Genomic DNA, 25,748 nt, shown 5'->3' on the forward strand with positions numbered 1-25,748 from the left:
TGAGAGGGAAAAAAACAACTTCTATCCTCATCTGCAGAAATCTGGGATACGGGTGATACCTGTGCTTCTACCAGAACTCATTTTTCCAGGTCAGCTGAAACTGAATCAATATAAAGCAATTTGTTTGATCACAGGTGGCAATAAGCCAACTACCAAAGCAGATATCTCCAATGCTTCTTACATTTGTGGGTAACCTATCCAAATGACATGACACTAATTAAATGTATGTTAGTTCAATTGTTAGGAAAAAAGAAGCTATATTCTCCTTCTAAAGTAAAAGAACTACAACAGTAAAGAGCCACATTTTTTTTCCATCAAAGATGCTCAGACAGAAAATAATATAGCAATCTTTAAATAAAGTATGGGTCATAACTTCAGCCTACTAGTAAACAGAAATATGAGTCAACAGCAATTATGCTATTGAAGGGCAAAACTGATGAGCCTGGGTACAGAGACAGCCCTTTTGCAACATATTTTTCTGACTTCTGTGAAGCATATGAACTGAGCAGGATGATTTTTTTTTTGAAGTCTGTAAGTCTATTAATTGCTCTCAGTGCTTTCTGTGTTTAGGCAGGGCACAGAAAAGCTCACTGGAAACATGGTCTGAATTATGGTGTTTCCCACGTCACATAACCTGAACAATATTAGTGAAGGTGCCCAACCGGAGTCCCATAGTAAGAGATCGGGGAGAAGGAAACGGACATGAAGCCTCTCGTTGGTTATTCTACTGTGAGGGATAAATACACAGCCTTATATACAGTCAGGTAATACATCCTCCAAACTTGCCTCTTCCTTTTCAGACATGAGGGGAAAAAAGCCCCAGTTCTTGGAACTACCATAATTAAACTAACACAAGGTGCCCACACTAAAATAAAATCTATCACTTTGGTCTTCTTTTTCCAGACAAAATACATGCCAGAGCCATCAGAGTTACAGGATGAGGAAACAAAACTGGCTGAAGACAACCACGGTCATTGCAGCTCAAAGCATTCCTTTTTGTCCTTAAACAAAAAAAAAAATTAAAGTAGCCTATTTGATTTTTGCCAGTAGTGTTCTTCAATCAAATCCAATTTACAGCGTGACTCATGTCAGCTGTGTCTTTAAAGAGAATTTTTGTGTGTGTGTGTGTGTGTACTATTTTGCCATTAATAGCATGGGTAGCACAGTCCATAGAGAACACCAGCCCTGGAGCAGCAGCACTTGCCAGAACGCTGCTGGGGGATGATTGACATGAGCAGCCAGCCTGGGTTTTCCAGTTCTGATAAACACGCAGCTGCATGTCACTCACATATCCCATCAATGCTGCAGAGCCTCTGCTGAGATAACTCAGCACAAACTGCTCCCGGCCCCTCAGCAAAAAAATATAAATAGATATAGAGATCAGTGGACTTTTGCTACCGTGCACTAAACTGTCTAGACCAAAAAGAGGGAAATTTTATTTTAAATATTAAGTACTATACAAAAAGACACAGTATGTGACTAGTGAGGGAACCATCTGTATTCAATGAAAAGTGATTCTGCGATTGAGAACTTAACTGAGTAATTATTTAAATGTCAGTAATCATAAATGAAAACAGGCAGGCACTTCATTCCACATTGAAATAGGATGGCTTTTACCACAGTCGACAAAATTTCACAACGCAATGACACAACTGTGTCACATTCCGAATTAATAAACTGTTGCTAAAAATACTTCACCCCCTTCTACCTCCCCAATCAGTTGTCCCACAGGAAAGACACAGAACATCAAAACTGATAAAGAGAAATTAAAGCAACACATGCAGTTACATCACTGAAAACTTGTCAAAGGAAGAGAGATGAGAAAATGACATTCTTTTTCTTTCAATCATCCTTGATTTGAGGGTTGCTCGCATCAAAATTCTTTGTTAATTTGTCTGCTTTCAGAAGAGAAGTAGCAAAGAGTGAGCATCTGAATTCCTTCTGTCTCAAATTGAGTTTGGAAATTTTGTTTGTTTGTTTTTGTCTGGGGTCCTGCCAAATCTCAGGAAGTGTCCATCCTGATTTGGAAGAGGTTTTCATTCTCATTAATACAAATGATTTAGACATCTTCTGGCAGATTATCTAATTCTAGTAAGATTCCTTTTTAAAAATTAGAACAAATTTATTTCTAATATGAGGACTGATGAGTTCATTGCATATTTTAATTGTTTCTAACAATTTTCAGTGTAACATCTTAAATGCCCAACGTGGTGGCAACTGTGAACTTTTAGGCTTAAGACAAATTTGAGATTTTTTTGTTTAAAGGTAGAATACAGTACAAGTTTGAGGAGGAGATTGCACAGCCTTCCTTTCACTTGTACTCTGTGCAACGAATACAGAACAAGTGAGCATGATGTCTGCAACTCGTGAAGACGATTTGCACAGCAGGAAGGTGCCCAGCAGATCAAGGGCAGAGGGCAAGAGCGGGGACAGTTCCAGCCCCCCGAAAAGCTGAGCAGCAGCAGCAAGAATGTAGAACTGTGCATCCCCCCCCAGAACCCAAAGTGAATTTGTGTCCTTACAGTTTTGAACAGCATAGTGTCTAGCCTTTGGATTTATGAATGAATATTCTCAGTCTACACTTGGCACCTCAGAACATAATTTATTTACAATGCCTCAGCACCAAAACCACAAACTGTGCTTATGACAAGGGTCATTTTTAGTTGATGGCACACGAACCAGTCTTGGGATTTATCTCATCCCCACGAACCCTAGGTAAAAGCATTCATAAGAAAACAAAAGAGCCAAGAACTCAGAAATGTTTATATGGCCAATGTCAAGCTTTCCCCGTGTTGCATTTTTAAAAGATATTTGATTGATCACAAGAAGTGGAGGCCAGGAGGCAAACTCGCTAAGCTGCAGCAATCCAAACATATTCAGAATGCAAAACCATCCATCTCTACCCATTCTGACAAGCACCACCAGGATGTATTCATTCACATTAAAAAATGGAACCAAAACTTTCTCCGTTCAGCAAGATTTGTTGTGCTTCATGGAGGGGATGAGGAGGAAAGATCAATCACTGTTTATCACTGCTTCTGCTATCGAACAGATAAAGTACAGGTTTAGTTGTCACTATAATCATACCATAGCACATTTATTACTTTATCATTAAACTTCTATGGCATGGTTATTACCATTTCATTTAGAAGTCTTAGTCACCACCCAGGACTCTCCTGTGGTATCACGAGCCAACACTGAACAAAAACTTTGTGCTGCAAAGCACTTCCAGTCAACAAAAGAGATGAGGTAAGAGAGAAAGACCAGACAACATGGGCTACTGTGAGATAATTTTCCTATAGGGGACAGTTATCTTTTCTGCTTTATAATTCTGTAGTGCGATTCCTTCACTGTGAGTTTATTGTTCAATCACTTCCAAGCCACTGCTGATCTCACATGGTCTCTCTAGTGATCAGTTCTCTATGCAATTTTTTGTAGCTGTTTCCTTATATGGCCATTCTACAGAATGCAACTGTTATCAAATTTTGGAAATTTTAGTAATAATCCCAGCAGGTTATCTTAGGCTTTAAATTGTTTAAAACACAGACAACCATGCTCTCTAAAACAAACCACATTAATAATCCTACCTAAATATTTCAAATGCTATTTTGTATAAGACCAATACAAATGGCAGTATATTAATATTTAAGATAGGCTTGAGCAACATTCCTGTCCTTTGTAACCTATCCAGTATCTTCATGCAGGTTTGAACAGTGACGTTTATATCTGCCATAATGAATCAAAACTTCCCCTTCAAGCTATTGTCCGACCTCCAGATGCTGGGGAAATTGCAACCAAAATATGGATTTTGCCATGCAGTTTTATTTTTAGTGTGTACCAGTGTGTGTACATTCAAACTGCAGGTCAGAGTTCAAAAACTAAGAGAGTGTGGTGACTTGTACTAATACAGACCTAAATAAACACCAAAACTACCATTCACACACCACCAAGCTTTTTATTTATTACAATACCTTATATCCAGTCTGTAACCTGCTTTTCTAGAAAAAAACACATGTAAGTAAAAGACATGAAAGGCAACTTCTGCTGTGACATCTTATTAGAGTGTAAGAGCAGAAGTGCATTTCTGAATCCTGAAGCCTAGGAGGGATAAAACTGCTGTGGAGGCTGGGCAGCTCTGAAGCGTCGGTCTGAGCAGCACCAGCAGCTTCAGCCACCGGCAAAACCCTGTCCCTGGGCACTTTGGAAGCCATACACACAAAGATGCATCCTCTGTAGCGTGGCATTACTTATATCCCTGGTTACCAAAATGTTTGGTTAGAAGTGTGTCACGGTCTAACCCAAGCTAGCAATACAACCACGATATAGCTGCTCACTCACCCCCCTTCCCACCTCCCAAAAAGGGGACAGAATCGAAAGGGAAGGGAGAAACCCAGATTGAGATAAACACACTTTAATAAAATAAAATTATAACACACTACTAGTAAATATATATATAAAATAGAAATAGAACATAAAATAAAAGACAGTCAATGCAATTCCTCACAAACTCCGTCCACACCGAGCAGCCAGTCCCAGGAAGCAGCACCTGGTCCCAAAGCCGATCCCGGAGAGAGAAGAGAGGAAAAAGGCAGAAAGGCCCAGAGGCCTCTGCAAAACAGCAAAAGGCCAAACTAAACATCCCGAACAGAACTCTCCCGGCTCCGACAGAAAGACTGAAGAGAACATGAGGGAGACCAGAAGATTCCAACCCTCCTTAAATATAAAGCATGACGCTAATGGGATGGAATACTCTTATTGCTCAGTCTGGGTGTCAATCAAGCTCTGCCCCATCCATGCCCCCCTTCTCGATGCCTCACACCTGTGGGCAGAGCGCTCAGAGTGTCCTTGGCTCTCAGACCGGAGCAATTAAAAACATTAGCTCTGTGCTGGAGTGTTATCTGCTTGTTCTCAAACTAAGTCCAAATAATGACCATGTTAGTTATGAAAAAGAAAGGTTTCTAACTGCATGAAGAAAATTAAATCATTTACAGTCAAACCAGCACAAAGTGACAGCCACCATTTGCAGTCTCCCTTCAGCACTGAACAGGTTGCTGAGGACACGTGGGGGCATATTTACCAGAGAAAGAAAATTACTGCCCTGTGGCATAAACCGGGCTTTTTGGAAGAAAGGGTCTGTGAGCAAAGCATTTAGATCATTACTGCCAAAGGAATGACACCAGGTTAGAAACACTTAAGGATTGTTCTGACAAGAGAGTGAATATTTAATTAAGCAAGGTAATTTCTCATGGCATGGTAGAGATAAGGTACTATATTAAAAAAAAAACCAAAACTTATTTAGTGCAAGTCAAGCCTTGCATTTATAAACTAGACAGATGAACAGGTCATTGTTTTGAGGCTGAGCATAGGAAAAAAAAAACATCCTCTGGTTTGTTGGTTACTATTATAAGAAGATATAGTCACAAATGTGCTGTGGTAAACCTAACCTTCCTTTTCGGCCTGACTAAATCATCAGGTGGGTTCAGGATGCTACTGACACATTATTTCTGAAACTAAGAGCACTTCTCTGGTTTAGTCCAGAGGATGAACTCTGGAGCTTAATCTTAATGAGCTGATTATTTTCTTAAACACTCAGAACTCATTTTAGGAAATAAATTCTTACCTGTGGAGGCTAGCAGGAGCTGAAATTAAGCATTTAAAAAGTTCAGTATTAAAAACTTCAAAAACATTTTTCACTCTAAAGTGGAGCTAGAATGAAAGTGGTGAAATGGCTGCTTTCTCTTCCTTTGTTGACAAAATAACATGAAAATTATTATAGAAATTAGGAAACTCAGTTTATTGTGTTTATTGTAATAGTATCTGAGCCACCAGCCATAACAGATCTCATCTATATAATACAAACGGATGTAGAGGAATCTCTGCTTATGGCAGATTCTTTAGTCTCTGTTAAGGTACTGGGTGACTTACTAACTGGACCCAGTGAGAGTTATCTTGCTCAGAAACAGCTATCTAAATATGCAGTCAGATAAGTACATGAGGAAGAAACCCACACTCACTGTCATAACGCAAATTTGGCTGCTGGAGATGAGGACATGCTTGCTGCTGTCAGAGCCCACTCAATAACTTGGTACAAGAAGGGGGAATTGTACAGATGAGGATGCCTCCACGCTGGGAAGAACACTTCTGCCAACTGTATTGTCTGAAACTGAGGCAGAAAATGTAAACATCAAGCCAGAAAAAATGTGACATGAAGCAATCTGTCAAAGGGATCGGAGTCATTAAGGCGAAAAAGGCTGGATGAACTTTAGAGACTAAAAGTTTCCTTAGCCTGGTAGCACACTATTGCAGGTTGGTGCCTAGCTTGAATACCACCACAGCTCCTGCATCAGATCTGTTCAAGAAATAAAAGCCTGAGCAGTACAGAATGCACTTAACAGGTGACAGAGGGTCCCTGATGATTCAAGAAATCTTAGCCCTGTCGATGAAGCATGATTTTGCAGGAGCTTCTGTGATCTAAGTCATAGTTTTGGAAACTGATTTCAGGTACTTAGACATGAGAATGTAGCAATGGGAAGAAAGAGTGGAAATACCACACCCAGGATGAAGAACAAAACCCTCTCCTTGCTAATCCTGTGAGGCTGGAAACCATGCCAAAATCAAATGGAACAGGGTAATGACAGTGAATTTTTGTCACTTCCGGATGATGAACTGAAGCTTTCTCTGTGCTCATGGCCACGTCTGGAGTGCAAAGAACGCTGCCAGTCAGCCTCCCGGGGCTGTCAGCACGGAAACTGACACTCGCTGACACTGATGGCAGAACTGAGATATTCCAGATTTAGAGTTAAAATCATAGCAGACAGCAGGTACAACAGATACCTGCACACTTATAATCAAGTGCAAAAAAATGCATGTCTATCACCTACTGCTTAACAGCCGTGCCATGGCAGGTACTTGGCTTTCAAGCATCAGCTGGCTGAGAATGTCAGAAAACACTCTACCTGACAAGCCATCTCTCCTTAGAAATCTGATTTGTGGAGATCTCCTTATGATGGGGAATATGACAGCTCCAAGCAAACTGGGCTTGGTTGGAAAATGTCCATGTTGACACGGCCCATGTCCTTCTTTCCTGGGGGCACAGAAGGACAGAGAGCTGGGGTAAAAATGAGACAGTCCGGCTGGCAAGTGCATGGGCTGGGCTACGAGTCAGTGGCCAGCATTACCACGCCACTGACTTGCGTGGATGCCCAAAGTAGGACAAGGGCTTCGTTGGGGAGTATCATCACATTTCCTCAGAGACTACTCTTTACAAACTGTGCTGATACTGCACTGAACAGATGCATTTTTAGCCAAAAAATGATGAAGTTTGGAGAAAACCCAAGGATGATTACTGCTTTCAGAATAACAAACATTTCAACTAGGAAAAATTCTGCAATGATAAGGTTGAGCCAACTCTTTCTTTTACCACAACCATAAGAGCTAAAATTTGTTTTTTTTCCCTGTACTGCACAGTTGGCGTTGCTGCTTCAGAAAGCTGTGGGTATCTGAGCTGGACTCAGGAACTGGTGAGAGGGATGAGTATGGGACTCATGCAATAGTGATGGGACAAAACACTCAGAAAGAACAAAAGCAAGATATGGAGGAGGTTTTGTGTCAGATCAGTGTAAGAATTACTAGTTACTGATCACCAGCAGAATATAATGATGGGCATAAACCTCCTATTTCTTTAAAATCTTTAAATAGGTCCAAGGAAGTGTCAGATATGCAAAGCCCTCCTCCCAAGCACAGCCAAAATTTTAAATCAATTAACGTTTTAGTGACTAAATTTTCACCCAATTTCTAAATAATAATAGCTGTGAGAAGTAAAGATGTTAGTGCACATTCATCCTCATTTAACTCTCTTGACTCCTGTGATTAGTTAGGAAGAGGTATTTGCCTATTAAGATAAGCTAAATATATGTAAGGATGATTGTTTCGTAACAATTTAAAACATGAAAAAAGTCTGGCTTTCATCTCCAGATGGGGCATGCACCGATACACTACACAAGCTCTAATTATCCACTTACAATTATAATTACAGGGATTGTGTCAAGCTGCCAGTCACTTGCCTTCAGCAGTCTTAGCAGTGAACTATTTACATTCCCTGTATCCAACCACAATATCTGATACAAGCTACACCTGCAAAGTTTTCATCATTAGCACCAGCCTGGAAACAGCACATCCAAACAGTTTTATAGTAGAACTCCTGAATTTGGACCAAGAGTCTTTCGGTGAAGTCTACTAGGAACTCTTCATCTACTGCAGATCAGTAGATACCTTTAATAGCAGAACTGGCCTCACTCCAGCACTTGGCCTTGGCTGCTGCAGGAATTTTGAAGATCAATCAGCTATTTTAGGAGGCGAGGAGCATCCCTACAGATGCTCTGCTCCACTGCTTGCAAACTGTAAGCAAGTATCCACTGCCGTGGATATCTCTCTCATTCTCCTATGCATACCATTAATCAGCTTCACTCAAGGTATGAAATCCAAACAAAAATAAAACGGGCAGTTATTGAAAGTTCTTACAATATTTACCATGGGGGAAGGTAAAATATGACGAAGCATAGCCCAGCAATGAGGGCAAGACACTAAGTATCTAGTTTGTCCTCATTTAAATCAGTATGAGCTTGCACCGATTTAAATGAAGTCAGGATTTCTCTTGAGAATCAGCAATAAAGCTGAGGAGCAAAATTTTTCTTGCCCCACTCCCCCCTTCTGTCTTCACAAATGTGAAGCCTGTTCAGTACAAGTTTTTTAAAAGTTTGAAATTTCTCATGTATGGTTCAAATAAACTCAAACTTAGGCCAAACCCTAGTGGCAATAGTTAAAATGAACAGAGATCAATGACACATACTATTTGAATACTGAATGAAAAATTTACCTTGTTCAGGATGACAGCTCAAGGATGCAAATTAAGAATTGGGATTATTGTGGGATATAGGTTTTGGGTGAGCCTGTCTACAGAAGAATATAATCTACTCAAAATTCATATTTTATATTAATTGCGTGCTGTCAAAACAAATAGCTCTCTAAATGAGGAAAATCTCAGACAAAACTCATTTAACAGCAATACAGAGATCTGAGTCTGGTTTTTGTCTTAACAAAAATCATGCTGATCCTCAAAATTTGTTCAAACATTAACCAAACTTAATGGAAAAAAAAACCCAAACCAAACACATTTTATTTTCTTCACTTGACATACCTATTAAAATGTCACGCCCTTCTTGTAGGGTTCTTTTGTATCATCCCCAGTTCTACCACTGTCTACCACAGTCACAAGACTGTGTTATGCTGTTTCTGTTCTGTCACCTGTAACACAATGCACCTAGGAGGCTACAGATTTGGTATCATGAGATTTATTATAGCAAACATTTGTGAAACTCTGAGGTTTTGGAGCACAAAGGGCTATGGAAATGTTGCTGTGATTGCCTTAAAAATCAGAGACCAAAACGTAAAATCACATTATACTGGGGAAAGGAATGTCAAGACTGCAATCTTATCTCTGACTTTATTCCTGCATGCAGCTTTGTCCCTATGTAGGGAATACAGTGCACTTATCCTACAGATAGCAACTGGTATTTGGCCCTTTATGTCGGTCAGGTATGCATTGGGGAGCTCAGTTATATAGCCAGCGGCTCGAAGCCTACCTTCTCATTGCCCTGTACATGAAGGTGATATAGGGAACTCGGATTTGGGTGCTTACATTTTAAATATGGGTCTTTGTAATCTTTATCTCTATATAATATAACTATAGATACACAAACTGCAGTCAAAGGGTCTGTAAATGCCAATAGGAATATTTTGTGAAGGGAGGACTTCAGGCTTACTCCTGCAAAACACATTTTTTCAATGTGTTTTTATGGCTACTGGTTCTATAAAAACAGAACTTCTCATTGATTTTTCTGGGAGTTCTGCTTAAAACTAACAATATGATATAGGTTGATGATGTGTATTTCAAGACATCTTCTCTCATTTGCTATTCTCTAATTAATCCTAAGGGAATTTTTTTAACAGTGGTACAGTAATCTGGTAATAAGTATTTCCTACCCATTAAAGCTCTCAAGGCAGCGCCCAACCACCACTCAAGTTTTCAGGATATAAATGCAGAATCAGGCACTGCACGTTATACAGTTTCATACTACTATCCTTGTTCTGAAAGACACGTCCTCTTTTGACACAAAACTCACCTTTTCTTTTTAGGTAGGATACAGTTTCCTTCATTACTGGGGGGATTAGTTCACCTTTATTTTTGTCCTTGATACTGTTAGGAAAAAAAAAAGTAACAGCATTTAAATGGCATTTATAGACAAAAAGTTAAAATCAAGTCAGAAGTCTCAGCAAAACCCGAGAGATATCTAAGAGAATATATTAAATTCCACAAATTAAGGAGCCTGCACCAAACACAAGAGTACTCCATAAATCTAACAGGTGCTGAGTGAGTCACTCAAACAAGTGACTTCTATTCAAAGAGTGATTCCTAAACATCTTCTTCTTTCTATAACTGCAATGCCAGGAAGTAATAAATAAGTGCTATTTACTATACTGAAGGGGAGCCAAGGACAGAGCAGCAGAACGATGTTCCAGGCTAACTTTGCCCCTTCTCAAGATGGGTTTTGCTCTAATTTTGTTCCCCTTGCTTGACATGCCCCAGCTGGTCTGCGTTTAACCATAACGTGGTGACAGTGGTGGTGGCGGCTCTGATGCGATCTGGTCGGACACTGTCAGAGGAATGGGATTTCAAGGCAGCTCAGAGGCTGGTGAGGAAGGAGTTTGCCACGAATGCTTCATAATGAGTCTTGATCAAGGGATGCTGCAAGTTTAGGAGCCTTTTATCATGCAGATTTTTCTTTGTCATTTGTCTCTTTTTAAGCCACAGTGTATGTATAATTAAAAGGATATTGTACTATTTATTTTGAAGGCAAAGCGATGCAGCAAGATTATTAACGCTTTGAATGATTCCCATGAAATGAGATTTCTTTCTCTTTCATAAGTGAACAGTTGAGGCAAAAAAAACGAACGTAGCATTTTATTGATCTAGACAGTGCAGAAAATTCTGCAATTATCTTCCTTATTAAAAATAAAAAAGTCTTTGGCAGTTTAAGAAGTATAACAAAAGAGATGGTCAGTATCTGCTGAGTATTCTGCTACGTTTTTATAGTAATCAACAACAAAATCAAGGACCAATCTCAGATTTTAAAGTAGATGTAATATGTATTTATGTGTACAATTTCATATTTGATATTTAAAAGGTGACTAGCTTTACTGACGAAGTCTAAAGCACCAGCACAAAACAAGGCAGAGATCTGTGCCTGTATCATGAGAGGCTGCAAATACTACAGGCTCATCCACAGAAAATGTAAGATATGTTTATACAACACATAACATAGCCTTAACCTTGTGCTGCTAGCTGAGGTTGCACCTGCCGAAGACAATGATTCTTAGAGTCTTTTTCTTTTCCAAGTACTGTGATTTCTTCTCTTTCTGTCTAGGCTTGCGTATTACTTTCTAATATAAAACAACTGATAATAACTGGACTGTATTTGATAGTGCAACCCAATATTACGTGTTTGAACTACACATGAAAACTACTTTAAAATCATGGAGGGGTAGGGAAATTGTCAAATCCTCCCCTTCTCCTTATATTTGTTTTCCCTATGCCTATGAAAGGAGTTAGAAGAGGACAAGTAGACTGGTCAATTTTAGACCCCAAGCTCAAGGAGGCTGATCACTCTCAGCTTCAGATAGGGCGGCAGTGGGGCTGTTCCTCCAAGGGGAAGACTCAGAGCAGGGTCCTGACTTTGATACTGAATCACACTGTGGTTTTGCTTCTCTTACCGATAAACTGACAGGAGAACACACTTCATGCTATTCTGTCATTCACACATCAAACATTTTGACGTCATTCATCACTCCAGGGACACAATGCTGAGCCACCAGTGCCATTTCTTCCAGTTACACTTTTGTTGCCCGCCCAGTCCTATTCTTCCTCTTTCCTATTTTTCCTTCTTCACATTTTGTGCATCGCTTCCCCCAGTGCCATATAAAACAATACAACTTGTTATATGATTGCAACAAACTTGTTAATCCAGCTCCCAGAGCTCCTTCTACTCTTTCAAATATCTAGACCACCCTGCTGCTGGAAGGAAATCAATAGTTCCTTCAGCTGCAGAACTAACGAAGTTGATCTGCTACAGATTTGTATACTATGTCCTACCTGGTTCCTCATCATAGTAATCCTAGATCATTTCCTTTTGTCTTCTATAATCTCACTTCCCTTACACAATATTTTCATTTCCCCTCCTCTTTACCTTGTTTTCCTGATAACGTAAGGAGTATCTCATAATTAATGCCCTCTCAACACAAACTGGTATACCAGAGGACCAAAGACAACAGAAAACTGAATTTTTGCTCTAGTTTCTTTCCTTCCAGCCACTGATTTTTAAAAGCTTGTAGTATTTGTGAGAGCTCCACTCTTCTGTCAAATTTAGTTGACCTAAGCTCATAGCTCTTCTGCGAACCTAACTAAAAATCAATCAATTGAACAATTTTTTCCTGCCCTTTTTCAACAAAGTATCCATACCAGAACGTAAAGTGTAAAGAATTCAACACTGCTCTATGTACGGGTTAATACTACTGTGTGGATGCTACTGTATCTATATCTAACAGGAACTGTTTAGGAAACTTTCCTTAATGTAAACAAACATAAGAATTTTGATAGAAAATATAGCCAAGTTTCACAGAACCATGTTCATAACATGATAATTTCAGACATTTGACCAAATAAATTCTATAATGTACGCAATGCATTTGCAGAAAGAAAGACTAACAGCAAGGAATGAGTTTAATTCAGATAATCCTAAAGTATGATCTTTTATATGTTAGTAATTCTCATCATTTGCTGCTGCTTGCAAGTACGATCTTCAGATGAAATGACACAACTTCTGGTCCTTACAAACTGGTACCATTAATTTCAATATGAAATGGTACTGGACTTGCTGGAGTAATCATTCTCTGTAGTATCATAACAACATGATAATGGCCAGAAGAAAGATTTATGACCTGACTTGTAAGACCAAGTCCAACCTCAATCTTCCCCACTACTAGAGACATCTTATGAGAGCTAAACCAGAGGCCATAAGTACTTCATGAAAAAAACTCACTGACTAGAGAAGGCCATGGCTTGAAATGCTACCAGGACCAAGTTTATGACATAGTCCTCGGAGCAGCAGCCTCTTCTTACCCACAGTGACAATCAGGCACCTCCATAAAATAGCCTTCCTAGCAGCAAAATCCTCTCAACTTCTTTCACGATATGTATCCTCAATAACCTGACAGCAGAGTCAGGCATGCTGGTGACACTGAACTACGGAAAGTCAGTGTTAGTGTTACAACCATGCAGAAGTTATCACAGAATCACAGACTGGTTGGGGTTGGAAGGGACCTCTGGAAATCATCTAGTCCAATTCACCTGCTAAAGCAGGTTCACCCAGAGATCACACAGGAATGTGTCCAGGTGGGTTTTGAATGTCTACAGAGAAGGAGACTCCACAGCCTCTCTGGGCAGCCTGTTCCAGTGCTCTGGCACCCTCAGAGTAAAGAAGTTTCTCCTCATATTCAGATGGAACCTCTTATGCTTCAGTCTGTGCCCGTTGCCCCTTATCATATCGTTGGGCACCACTGAAGGGAGTCTGGTCTCATCCTCTTGACACCCACCCTTGAGGTATTTATAAACATTGATGAGATCTCCTCTCAGCTTCTCTACTCCAGGCTGAACAGACTCAGCTCTCTCAGTCCCTCCTCATAAGAAAGATGCTCCAGGCCCCTAATCATCTGTGTAGTCCACTCCTGGACTCTCTCCAGAAGTTCCTTGTCCTTCTTAAACTGGGGAACCCAGAACTGGACACAGTACTCCAGATGCGGTTTCCCCAGGGCAGAGCAGAAGGGGAGGATAAACCTTCCTTGACGTGCTGGTCACACTTTTCCTAATGCACCCCAGGATACCATTTGCTTTCTGGGCCACAAGGGCACATTGCTGGCTCATGGTCAACCTGTTGTCCACCAGAACTCCCAGGTCCTTCTCTGCAGTGTTGCCTTCCAGCAGGTCATTCCTGAGCTGTACTGGTGCCTGGGTTTATTCCTTCCCAGGTGCAGGACCCTCCACTTGTCTTTGCAGTGCTCTCAAACCAGCTCCAAGATGCAGGTGGTTCTCCTCTTCCCCCTGCCTTCCACCTAGACCCTAGAAAGGCAAAATTTATAAGTAACTTTGCCTCAATAGCATGAGCTCTCATACCAGCTTCTGCAGAAGTTGGTCACAGCAAAGGGAACAGAGCCATGCAAACACAGAACATGCGAACCCCCTACCCTGCTCTGAAAGGCAGCTTCTGTATCTGAATTATTTTCTCTCGCAGCAGATCAGTGTTGCATAACAACTCTTCTGCAAGAATATAGAGCAAAACCAGGCAGTGACTGTGCAACTCTGTTAATAAATTAGCCTTGCTAATAAACCACATGGGGAAGGAAGTTCTAGGGGTTCTTTGCACAGCATGCAAAGTTGAAATTCCTGGTGAAATTATATCCCCTGGTAAGGGACTAAAGAAGAAAAGGGGGTGAGAGATGAGGTCAGTAGCAAGGTCAATCTTGAAGAGCCTGCAGCAAATCAAGTTAAGGGGAAAAAAGCCAAAACCAAACCAACACATTTATTTTAGCCTTTCTAATAGGGGAGTTGTAAGACAGTCCTTGTGTGCCAAATTTTGTTTTGTGTATTCAGAGCAGCATCTTAAATATTTAGGGCAACTTTTATTAAAATTAGTTGAAAGCCTAATTCACTTGAATGGGAACATCATCAAGACTTTAATTTGCTCGGAAGCTGTTACATCTTTATTACTGATGATTTAAGCTCATGGAACACATTCTCAGTCTCTCTGAAGTTGCACTGATTGTTTTTGCTTTCTTACAGCTGCTCACTCCAGAGGCACCAAATAGCTACCCAGCAGCTCTTTATAAATGTTATCTAATTATTATTGTTACCCATAAATGTGTTTCCCATTTCAGTGTATAAATAGCAAACTGATTATTTACAGCACTTGCTCCTGCTGAGCACTAGTTTATCTGTCAGAGAGGTGAGACAAATAACTCGGCTATAATTTGTAATAATAAAACCTACACATCATTTTTCTTCTTCCAGGAAAAAAGATAGAGTTTCTGCACATCTACCATTTTCTAGAGGATTCCTGTTTCCCTTGAAGGAAGGGTTTCATGCCCAGTACAATGAAAGAGGTCCTCAAGATAAATGTTATTTTAAAATAGAGTAGGATATTCACTGAAAGGTTTGCTCTGTTTTTCGAACACTGGGGAAAGCTGGGATGGATATTTTCATAGCATTTCACAATGTGGGACATAGTGCTCAGTTTACTGGACTGAAGGTAACAGAAAATAATAGGGACATTACCTCAGCTAATGTAAATCAGACCGGCTCAGAGGTCAATGAAATTACACCTCTGACCTCTCTCGGTGAATCTTGTCAAGTAATCTGCATTTTTCTTGCCTTGTTCGGGATGGTGTGATGAGCAGCTGTGCTTTAAGATGGACAATGCAAACTGACATTGTAGATCAAGAACTACTACAGGCAATTTGAAATGAGAGATCTCTTAGACTTTCTGCTTAGGAGACAAGCTTAACAGAGCATTTCAGGGCGCAGTATAGTTTTCTGTAACTGATTCACAAATCTGAACTGTATTGCTGCAACATGCCAGATTCAAGAGGGATCTATTCCAGTAAAAACAGTGGCCAGGGAGAATGAGTACTCCTCACTATAGGATACATTAGTTACTGCAACACATTATATACCCAATGATTCATTTCTAGACAGTGGACAGTTATCACGAAAGGCATTTACACATTGTTCTGAAGTGTCATTAAGTATTCTTGGCTGACAATCTTTCTCTCTCTCTGCTTTTCCTCCCCTTTTCATTTTTTCCCTGCTGAGACATGCTGAGATTTGGTTTAGAATACATTCTTCCTCCCTGGTCACGCATGCACAGCATGCACAAGTGGAAAGATTATGACCAAAAGGAAAGCATCCTGAAATGTTTATGATAACAATTCAACAACAAAAAGCTGTACAGTTATGGCAATTTTGTACATTTTCTCTGCCCTTTCTCCCCATCCATGGCAACAGATAGAAAAACAAAACATTTTCTGTCTTCCCACAAAATTTTAGATTTTAAAACCAATCGGAGAAAACAGAACAATGTCAACAGCTAGTCAAGGTCAACTCTGTGCTCTGTGCTGGAGCTTTTCTGTAGCCTTCCTTGCTTACAGAGGCAATTGGGTGCAGCAACAGGGGTTTATAGGAGCTTGCTGAACATACAGCAGAGGACAATGATGCCGCTTGGCCCAGGTAGTTAACTTTTAATTCCTTTAAAGTATTGCAAATTTAGGAAGCTTTATTCGTGCATTTTAACCATATTTATCTGATTAAGATAAGCAGAGGGTTCCCCAAATTTTTCCTTGCCTTTTTAAACATAAAATCTTTACTAATGGCTTTTAGAATAAAAATACTATTTTTCACCCTGACACGCAGTGCAAACTAGCGAGGATATATTCTGAATAGCTAATTCCTTCTGTGCTACATTTTGTGTGTGAAGGTAGAATTGCTGAATGAAGAATGGTCTTGCTATATCAACACAATACGTGAACATTCTTTGAAATGTCTGGATTTATAAAAGCGATAGCTACTGGTGAGTAACAGAAAGTCATTTTCATAGTACTGTAGTACTCTCCTCTGTCAGTGTCGGATCACTACAAGCTGGGATGTTATACTCGAGGAAGTAGCACCGGATATTTGCCCTGCTCTAATACGACTCCCTGCTAACATCTGCTATTGCCCTCTATTGGAGACATGATGCGAGGCTCGATAAACCTTTGAACCAGCTCATTACGGTTGCTATTCTCCTCACTCTACCTGCACATAAGAAGCTTGAATTAGCAAGTTAGAGAAGGACATAATAACACTAAACATTCAAGTTATCCCATCCACTCTGTGTGGGGCGGGATAAAAACAGGTACATTCTCAAAGACCAGTCAAATCTGAGCATGGATTCCCATTAAATTATAACAGAAAAATTAAGTGGGGACAAAACTTCCTCAGGACGACTGTTCTGTCTGATATCCCCATGAAGATGAACATTAGTTTCAGTTGTGTTATTCTGTATTTTCCAGAAAACCACATAGCTTTCATCATGAGTTCGAACCTTTAAATTTGCAATTTGGTAACCAGGCAATCAGGCTGGGGATCAGAAGTGCCATGGAAAGACTATCACTCAGTAAACCAGGCAAATCTGCTCTGTACATGTAGGCATAAAGAATCAAAGAGGGAGACAGACAATCTTTTTTGGTTCCTCCTACTTTATTCTAAAGACATCCTATAAGCCGCCTTTGGATGATTTAACTGCCTTTACTAAGCTCATTTATAATTGTTTGAATTAGTGTAGTTTCAGGGGAAACTGCAGGACAACTTGGTACTAGATTCCAGTTCTAGCTGCAAAGACCCAATTATTGAGTCCTCACAGTGAGGAAGGTTTTCCACTTCACATCTGTGCCTAACATAATGTACACGCTTAAATCCCACACAAGTAAATGTAAATAAAGCTGGATGAACAGTTAAGATGAACCCAGCTTGGTGCGTGTTTATGTTTTCCTCCCCACAAAGAGTTTAGGGTGACACTGAGGGGTTAAAGAGATCAAATGCTGCCATTTTAATTTCAGATTTTGGATCCTGAGTAGACAGGGGTAACATCAGAAAGAAAAGATTTGAACTAACCTGATAATAAGCCCTTCAGCTCACTCGTAAATTAACCCAATTCAGTACAGATCACATTTCAAAGAACTTTACTCCCAGCTCTCACAGACCTTCCATGATTTTTAAATGTCCAGTTGTTTTATGTCATTTTGAAAATCTGACTCCATGAGGTTAAAAATGTCTTTGTGAGTTAACAGATTCCTCCAAGACGAGGCACTGGTCCCAGACAGTCATTTTTCAGTGTCTATATGGCAACTTCTTTCATCTTTGTTTTGCTCTCCTAACAAAACACGTTTCCCCCCTGCCTCGTCCCACCTGTTGGACAAAAGTCAGATATTTTGAACCAACATTTAGTCACTTTTTGCTCTTCTAGTTTTTAATTATAGCTCTGGAAAGCAAATGCATTAACTAATATAAACTGAGAAAAAAGTTAAATGAGGAAGTGCTACCAGAAGCGGCACTGCCCACCACTTTTAGGAAGGCACATTCCAAAGGGTATGGCTTTACCACCTTCCACACCCAGAAGGCATCAGGATACCATTATCAAACATCTTATTAAAATTAGGCTACCTATGAGAGCTTTGAATAAATCCCATTCACCAACCTCGTACTGACTGAATCACACAGATTCATCCCAGAAGTACTGAATCTGATGAAACCTCAGGCCTATGTGCCTTATAATTTCTTTTCTTAAACTAAAGAAAGATTCCACAGAGAAACGTTACTTTAATGACAGTAGCTCGCTCTCAGCAGCATCCCTGACAGTACAATCTTTACTAAGTGTAATGAAATACACAGCACACATATTCCCATTAGCCTATACAAAATAAAATCAGGGTATCCCTGTAGCTCTCTTCAGGAAAGTGGAAGAGATTCACCCAGGAGAAGACTTCAAACCCACCTCTTTGCTAGACAGGTCGGGAGGTCTCTGTCAGTTTGCCATTACGGTCTATAGAGCTCGTGAAAGGAAAGGGAATTAGCAAAAGTAATTCATTCATCAAGATGAACGTTGATACTTTTTTTAGTTCAGATTTTAGAAGCTCTCCACACACATCATTCCCTCTCCTCTGTTAAGTTTACTTTTCTTCACAAACACGGTTTAAATTAAATCCTTTCTTTCTAATTTAGAAGTCACAGAGGATTTTTTAATTTGTATTTTTTATAGGGTGATGCAGCACCATGTCTTCCGAAGAGGGAATTTGGACAAGGGTGGGCAGACAGAAGGAATGAATATCCCCACGTACATCTATTCCAGACACCTGAGTGCTGTGAGCTGCACCCACACAGGAAGGGCATCTGTCCATCAGTGCCAGCACTGGAATCCTCTGGGTCAAATATCATAGAATCATTTTGTTTAGAAAAGACCTTTAGAATCATCAAATCCATCTGCTAAGCTAACACTGCCAAGTCCACCTCTAAACCATGTTCCTAAGAACCTCATCTACGTGTCTATTAAACACCTCCAGGGATGGTGACTCCACCACTTCCCTGGGCAGCTTGTTCCAGTGCCTGACAACCCTTTCCAGGAAGAATTTTTTCCTAATATCCAACCTAAAACTCCCCTGGTGCAACTCGAGGCCATTTCCTCTCGTCCTATCACTTGTTACTTGGGAGAAGAGACTGACAAGTTACAGTAATTGCCTTGCTCTGTGTTTCCCCACCAACAGATCTTCCACAGAAAAGCTCTTCATAAGTAGCCACCCTTTTTATATTATACTTGGGAAAGCTAAGGATGTGTTTTGCTGATGGCAACGGACCTGGAAAGCAGTAGAATCAGGAAGGGTGGCCACCACATCCTCACCATGGGCAGCTCAGTGAAAGACACTGTTTAGTGTTTAGGCACAGTCAGAGAAATAAAATATGACCAGCAGATGGTTAAGAGTGGCACACAACATGCTGTCTGATCGCATAAGCCTGTGAGAAGTTCAATAGAGCCACCCGAGCAGCCAGGCTGGGCTGATCCCTGATCCCTGCAAACCGTCTCGGTTTTACTACTGAAGTGGTGGCATAAAACATTGTCCTTCTTAATGACCCAGTGGAGCCCACCTAAAAGATATTCTCTGAATTAGGGAAGTGAGTTATCCATGTTTCAAGGGTTAGGGTGAACTCTAACGAGATACCATAAAAGTTAATGTCATAGTAGTTCTTACGCAATAGATATTGATTGTACTAATTTCAGGCCTTCCAGAGAGGACTAATGCTTAACATTTAACCAGGGGAAAATTATATTTTATATCTCATTTACAGCTGAATCATTAGAACCAGAAAAGTAGACTGAGAGTGGGAGGAGATTCGACAAATGTCCATGTATCAGACAGCCTAAATTGCCTTTGCTGAATGTGAACAATATTCTTCAGCTGTTTCTGAGAAGGATGCCACAGAAAGATGACAGAAATGACTGTGGGTAGGAAGCTAGAAGGTTTTGTGGCTTTTTTTGTTGCGTTTTACCAAAATTGAATCTTGCCATCCCATTCCTTGTGCAAAGTAAATAATTTTTCATACCACATACAGTGCTGTAATCTACGTAAACAGCTGTCAGGGCATTTCTGGAAGAGAGTGATTTTATTCATTCCATAAAACTCTGATCAGAACAATATGTGAGCAACAAACCAACAACATATAAAAGCTCAAGCATCCATTTTAGCTTTATGCAGCCATTTTGGAGCCTGAAGCTTTGTTTTGGCTTTGCTATCCACCACGTAAATATCTCCAAAACACTATGATACTGCCAGCATTCACCAGCAACAGATTAGCCTGGGGCTCTGTCATATGTTGGCAAACTTCTGTTCACTGGGAGTAAAGTTTTGCAGCCATGCTGGCACTAACTACCACAAAGATACTGTAAACATGAAGACCAGGCAGGTCACAGGGACCAAGACACTTGTCCTGAATTCATAAAACCCATTGTCTAGCCTCATCGTTGCATGGCTTTCAAAGAGAATGTGAAACTACACATACAATAAACAAAATATTTGCTGACATTCTGTCTGGTGAATCTGCACTCCAGTGAAGGCTGCAGAGTATAGAAATCTCATATTTTAGAAATCTTATAGCTTACTATTGCAGGCTGACTCCAAACTGCTGAGTAGGTAGAGGTGGCCGTGGTGGAGGAACCTTAACCACAGGTGGCAGTTTTCCCTTCTGTTTGCTCCGAAGATTTTCATCATGTCTGCAAAAATCAAGAAATCATTGACTTTCTGTGCACCACAGTTGACAAACTATCTATATGAACAGCCATCAGTATTGCATATGATGCTGATTTCCTGACAGTAGTGTATATGCTGCTCGTCTTACAGAACTTGCATTTTATTTAAGCATCGGGGAAATCTTTAAGTAGTATTTGTGGTAGAATACTTAAGCAAGACAAAGAAGAGCTCTTTTGCCACAGCCAATAGAGTATAGTAATAAATGTGTCCAAAAAATAGGAACACACTATAATTTAACCACAAAATTCAAACATATTTGTTACTCAAAATATAACTCCCCTTTCTTTGGCAACCATGCTATCCAATTTGTAACCTTAGAGCTCTAAAGTATTTTTCTGTTATTCCGTATTTACACAAAAGGTGTGTAAAAACCCACCAGGCATCAATAACAGTCATAATCAAAGCTTTCAGTTACTTTCATTCAGCAGTGACATAAAATCACTTCCTGTCAGTACATCAAAGCATTTCCATGTAAAGTGCTGTGTCGAAAAGACTGTTATTGATACTAATACCGGCACTTGACAAATCCAGCCCTATGCATTTCTTTTTCTTTTCCTCTCCCACCCCCTCTCCGATACTCCTCCCTAACACACATACACACACGATATAAAAGTAACGGATCTGCTAACAATAGATGTATCCATAAAGTTTAAAATCAATCAACACTTTGCTGACTGGGAATGCTCTTAGCAAAAGGAAGTCAATGTGTTACAATATGCAAGCAAAGAGGTCAGGATTACATTTTTACCCATGAACTTTATGTGATACTCACAAGTAGTAATGACATATGGATTGGTTTTTTTAAACACTCACACAGAAGTTGCAATTATACTAAGAAAATGCTCCATAACTGAGATGGTGATGTTCCAAATCTGTAGAAAACCATACAGTGTTCTCTCCAAACCCCTGATGCACTTCAGCATGCCTTTGATGGCACTGCAGCTTTCAGAATTAAATCCAACTAAGCACAAATAGGTAAATTAGACTTTTAATCACTGAAGAAATAGGATTAGATTCTGCTTGGAATACAGTGAAGAGTATGCAACTCTACCCGAGAAAAGGTGAGACAATGTATTTTAAACGTGCCACATACCGGATGACTTCCTGAGGGATATTTAGCTGGTCATATTTGAGATGCTCTCTCAGGTCACTTAAATAGTTCAAGTAGGTGATTTTTTTCCCAAACTTATGGCTAAAACGAACAAACAAACGAACACAAAGAAGTATAAAAATCAGCATGGGAAGAAAATTTACGAAGGGTTTTGTTTCTGTTACAAAAATGTAAGTGCTGATGCAACTCAAAATTATACTGTAATTGAAGCAGCAGGAGACATAAGATGTATTTCATTTCATATGATCAAACATATACAGTGCATGCCTGAGAGTCTGATTTGAATAAAAATAACTGACTTCCATCTGAATGTTTTGTGATTTGCATAGATATGAAAAATGCTGCTTTAAAAGCCACTGAAAACCAGCTTTCACACAGCATTAGAAAGCTCACTAAAAGAACTGTTAACTTTGGACAAAATGTTACATAGCCAACAGAACAACATGTTTGTGCTATTTAGCTATTCCTTCCTGCCAAAAGACAAAATAATGGAGCTGTAGACACAAACTATAAAGTAGCAAGTGACAGGCCAGAAAAAAGGCTGGCTAGCTTCTAGGAAACATCCAGAATAACAAGATTTTTCTACAAGTTTTACAAAACAGACTTCCAAATTTGATGCACCAAGTATCACTAGTTAGATCTTCCATTTCAGCAGGAATACACTACTTATAGGCTGAGGAGTTCAAACAAGGTTCAATGATGCATTTATACACGTGGTCTGAAATAATTTCATATTTTTTTCCACAACACAAAATATCTGTCCTGCAATGAAGTGTGAAGCAAAATAATAGATGTTTATGATAAAAAGAATACTTTGCTGCAACTTACTTTTGATAGTAAACCTGGAGGAAAATTCTCTTGCATAAATAAATTCATCCCTGGAATGTCAAATAACACATACACACACTCCCTCTAGTGGGAGAGGTTTACAAATATAAGTCATTTCAGCATTTTAGAAGCTTTTTAATTGAAATGAGCTAAATTTTGCCAACAGGCAAGCAATTTCGGGACACTGATGGATATCAGTCTGCACACGTACAACTTCAGAGCTCTTCAGTGTGTCTTTTACCCCAAATAGTCAGCAGTTTCAATGCCTTACCTAAGCCATCAGCTAGCACAGAATTCCCTGTAAACAAACACGCCTGGTAATACAGGACATGTTACAGAACACATAATTTGTTACTAAGTCATGAGCAGTTAGGAATTGCTGTTCCTTAAAAATGCCACATCACCACCACCACCACCTAAATGTGTATTAATTTGGTAATAGGTGGGTGGCTTCTGTTAGCTCACACATAGAAATGTGCTCTTCTTACAGTTTTTTTGCAGTTCGGAAAAAATACATGTGACAAGACTACCTTCTTGCTCATTTCTTTTGGGATTGGAAAGGAGATCTGGAGTATGAAAAATTTTAAGTATTTACATTTTCTTAAATACTTTCAAATATTATCATGCTAAAAATATTACTTTTGCTCTTCACTCTAACAATTATATTATTCATCCACTTCTTAGCAAGCACATTGTTCATGTAAAAGTACTTAGGCCATTTACTAACAGGTACAAAATGTACTAACAGACCTCTGAAAAATAAATACATGTTTCTTGATAATGAAATTTATTTTACATCTGTGATTTTTATTGGAAATACTAATTACAAATGAGTCTGGCCTGTAATTCAGCAAAGCTAGGAAACAGAAAGTCCAGAGGATTTTTATCCCCTCTTTTTGTGAACTTTGGTTTAATATTGACATTTAAATAAAAGTATGATCTGCTAAGATAAGAGTATTCCAAACTGGAAAGAAAAGGTACTGTGAACAAATTTTAAATTGTACTATTCCAGTAAAAAAATAACATTAATAACTCTTAGTCGTCAGTGAGAGTACAACTTAGACAAATTGTACACAGGCACTTTCGCACTTGAGTTTTAAAATTATATCCTGATGGTTTCCCTTACTTGACAAACCAAAACTTGAGTCAACCCAAAGCATAAATGCATATGAGCATTTGGCAATTAAAACATTTTAAGGAATAAAGAGGGTTTCTTCCTAGCTTCAGCTGATTCCCACCTTGTGGCTTATATATCTTTTCAGAGTTTACTCATACTTTCAATTATTTTGTTGGTCCCAGTGTACAAATATCTTTGTTTCTGGTTTTCACATTTTAAGAACAGAGTAGAGTTGTACTAAATCAGGCACTGAGCAGTGGTAAAAGTCGAGTACAAACAGGAACAGCTAATCCTGAAGAAACCAGGGTGTTCAGAAGGTCGAGATGATGATGCATCTAAGATGACAAGCCCTGGTTTGAATTTTCTATGCTAGATATGAATGCTTAAGCTTAACGGGATCACTCATTTTCACATCCAAAGTAAATAAGGATTTAATTGCAGATGTATCATACTGTTCCAAGAAAAAAAAGTATTGATCTTATTTACACAGATGTGGTATGATTCAGGGAAAATAACTATTTGGAACAGGTACCTGTAAACTTTTATTTTGTAAGAATTAGCAGCTAACTATTACTCTAAGTCAAAGAGCACAGTTATTGTCCAGCTGTGGCTCCACTGAGTGCATTAACAGGCACAGATTGAAAACCATCTGTGTCCCAAAACCACTTGCCTGGAGCTATTCCTGAGGAGCTCTCAGCTGCCTCTGAGAAAGAAGTTGGTTTCACCTGCGTGTTGTAATGTCCATCAAGAGTTTTCCTAGTTTTATAATTATGTTTTTCCCTACAAAGCTCTCCATACAGCATACCCTCTTTACTCCTACAGCAAATCAGGAACAACAAAAAAAATCCATCCCCATTCCTGAGTTACCATAAGTTACTGGACATCCTGCTTCTGTCACGCTTTCCTCACTATCGGTTCATGTCCTGGATCTCTGGCATTTATATTACTGCCACTTAAAATAAAGATCTACAGTTGGTCTTCTTGTTTCTAGAACAGCATGTTCTGGAATTACTTTTAGCTGTAATTATTTTGATTTTTACATGTTCTGATCTGTCTAGAAGTTAGACTTCCCCTTTCTAATAATTAGCTTTCTACCAGTCAGAAATTGAATCAATTGCAAGTTACTGTAATGGACATTTTTAGTTGGTTCATCACGGCTTCTCAAGATAAGCTGTTTTCAACCTTCAGCCCTGAGGACATTACTAATATAATCTGCAAAATTTTAGAATTACTTTGAGAGTGACAGAAGTACTGGAGCAGAAACTAAGAAAGCCCAACCATCCCAGCACCTTGCAGTAACTGCCCATTGTTGCCAGTTCCTTATAGACACCATCAATTTTTACCATGCAAAGGCAAAGAGTGCACCAGTAAAATATATCCACCTTCACCATTATACCCTCCATCTCAAATTCTTATGGGCACTTCAGGGCTTATCCATTAACTTTGAACACACAAGTAGTATCATTCCTATTCATCTCAGCACTTAAGATCAGACTGAAGGTTAACCATTTATCATCTGCTTTACCGTACCACCTAGTAACTCCAGTCATGGACTCAGTTCTATTGTGCTAAGTGCTGTCAAACAGGACAAAAAAGTCATTCATGGTCCACAGAATAACTATGTTTTAAAGTGATATTTACTTTAACACACAAAAAATCCTACTATGAACTGAGGCTTCTTTTTCTTAGAAA

General features: G+C 39.4%; 1 protein-coding gene across 1 annotated transcript in view; it reads right to left on the minus strand.

Moving 5' to 3' along the window:
- Positions 1-25,748, minus strand: part of ARHGAP8 (Rho GTPase activating protein 8) — an 84,619-nt gene that overhangs the window by 13,396 nt on the left and 45,475 nt on the right. The window contains exons 7-9 of the mRNA XM_065638176.1: positions 22,094-22,192; positions 20,853-20,963; positions 10,182-10,255 (exon numbers count right to left, since the gene is read on the minus strand). Coding sequence (XP_065494248.1) covers positions 10,182-10,255; positions 20,853-20,963; positions 22,094-22,192 — 284 coding nt within the window. The remainder of the gene's footprint in view (positions 1-10,181; positions 10,256-20,852; positions 20,964-22,093; positions 22,193-25,748) is intronic.

Source organism: Caloenas nicobarica, chromosome 1 (genome assembly GCF_036013445.1).
Source record: "Caloenas nicobarica isolate bCalNic1 chromosome 1, bCalNic1.hap1, whole genome shotgun sequence".
In the NCBI taxonomy this organism is placed as follows: Eukaryota; Metazoa; Chordata; class Aves; order Columbiformes; family Columbidae; genus Caloenas; species Caloenas nicobarica.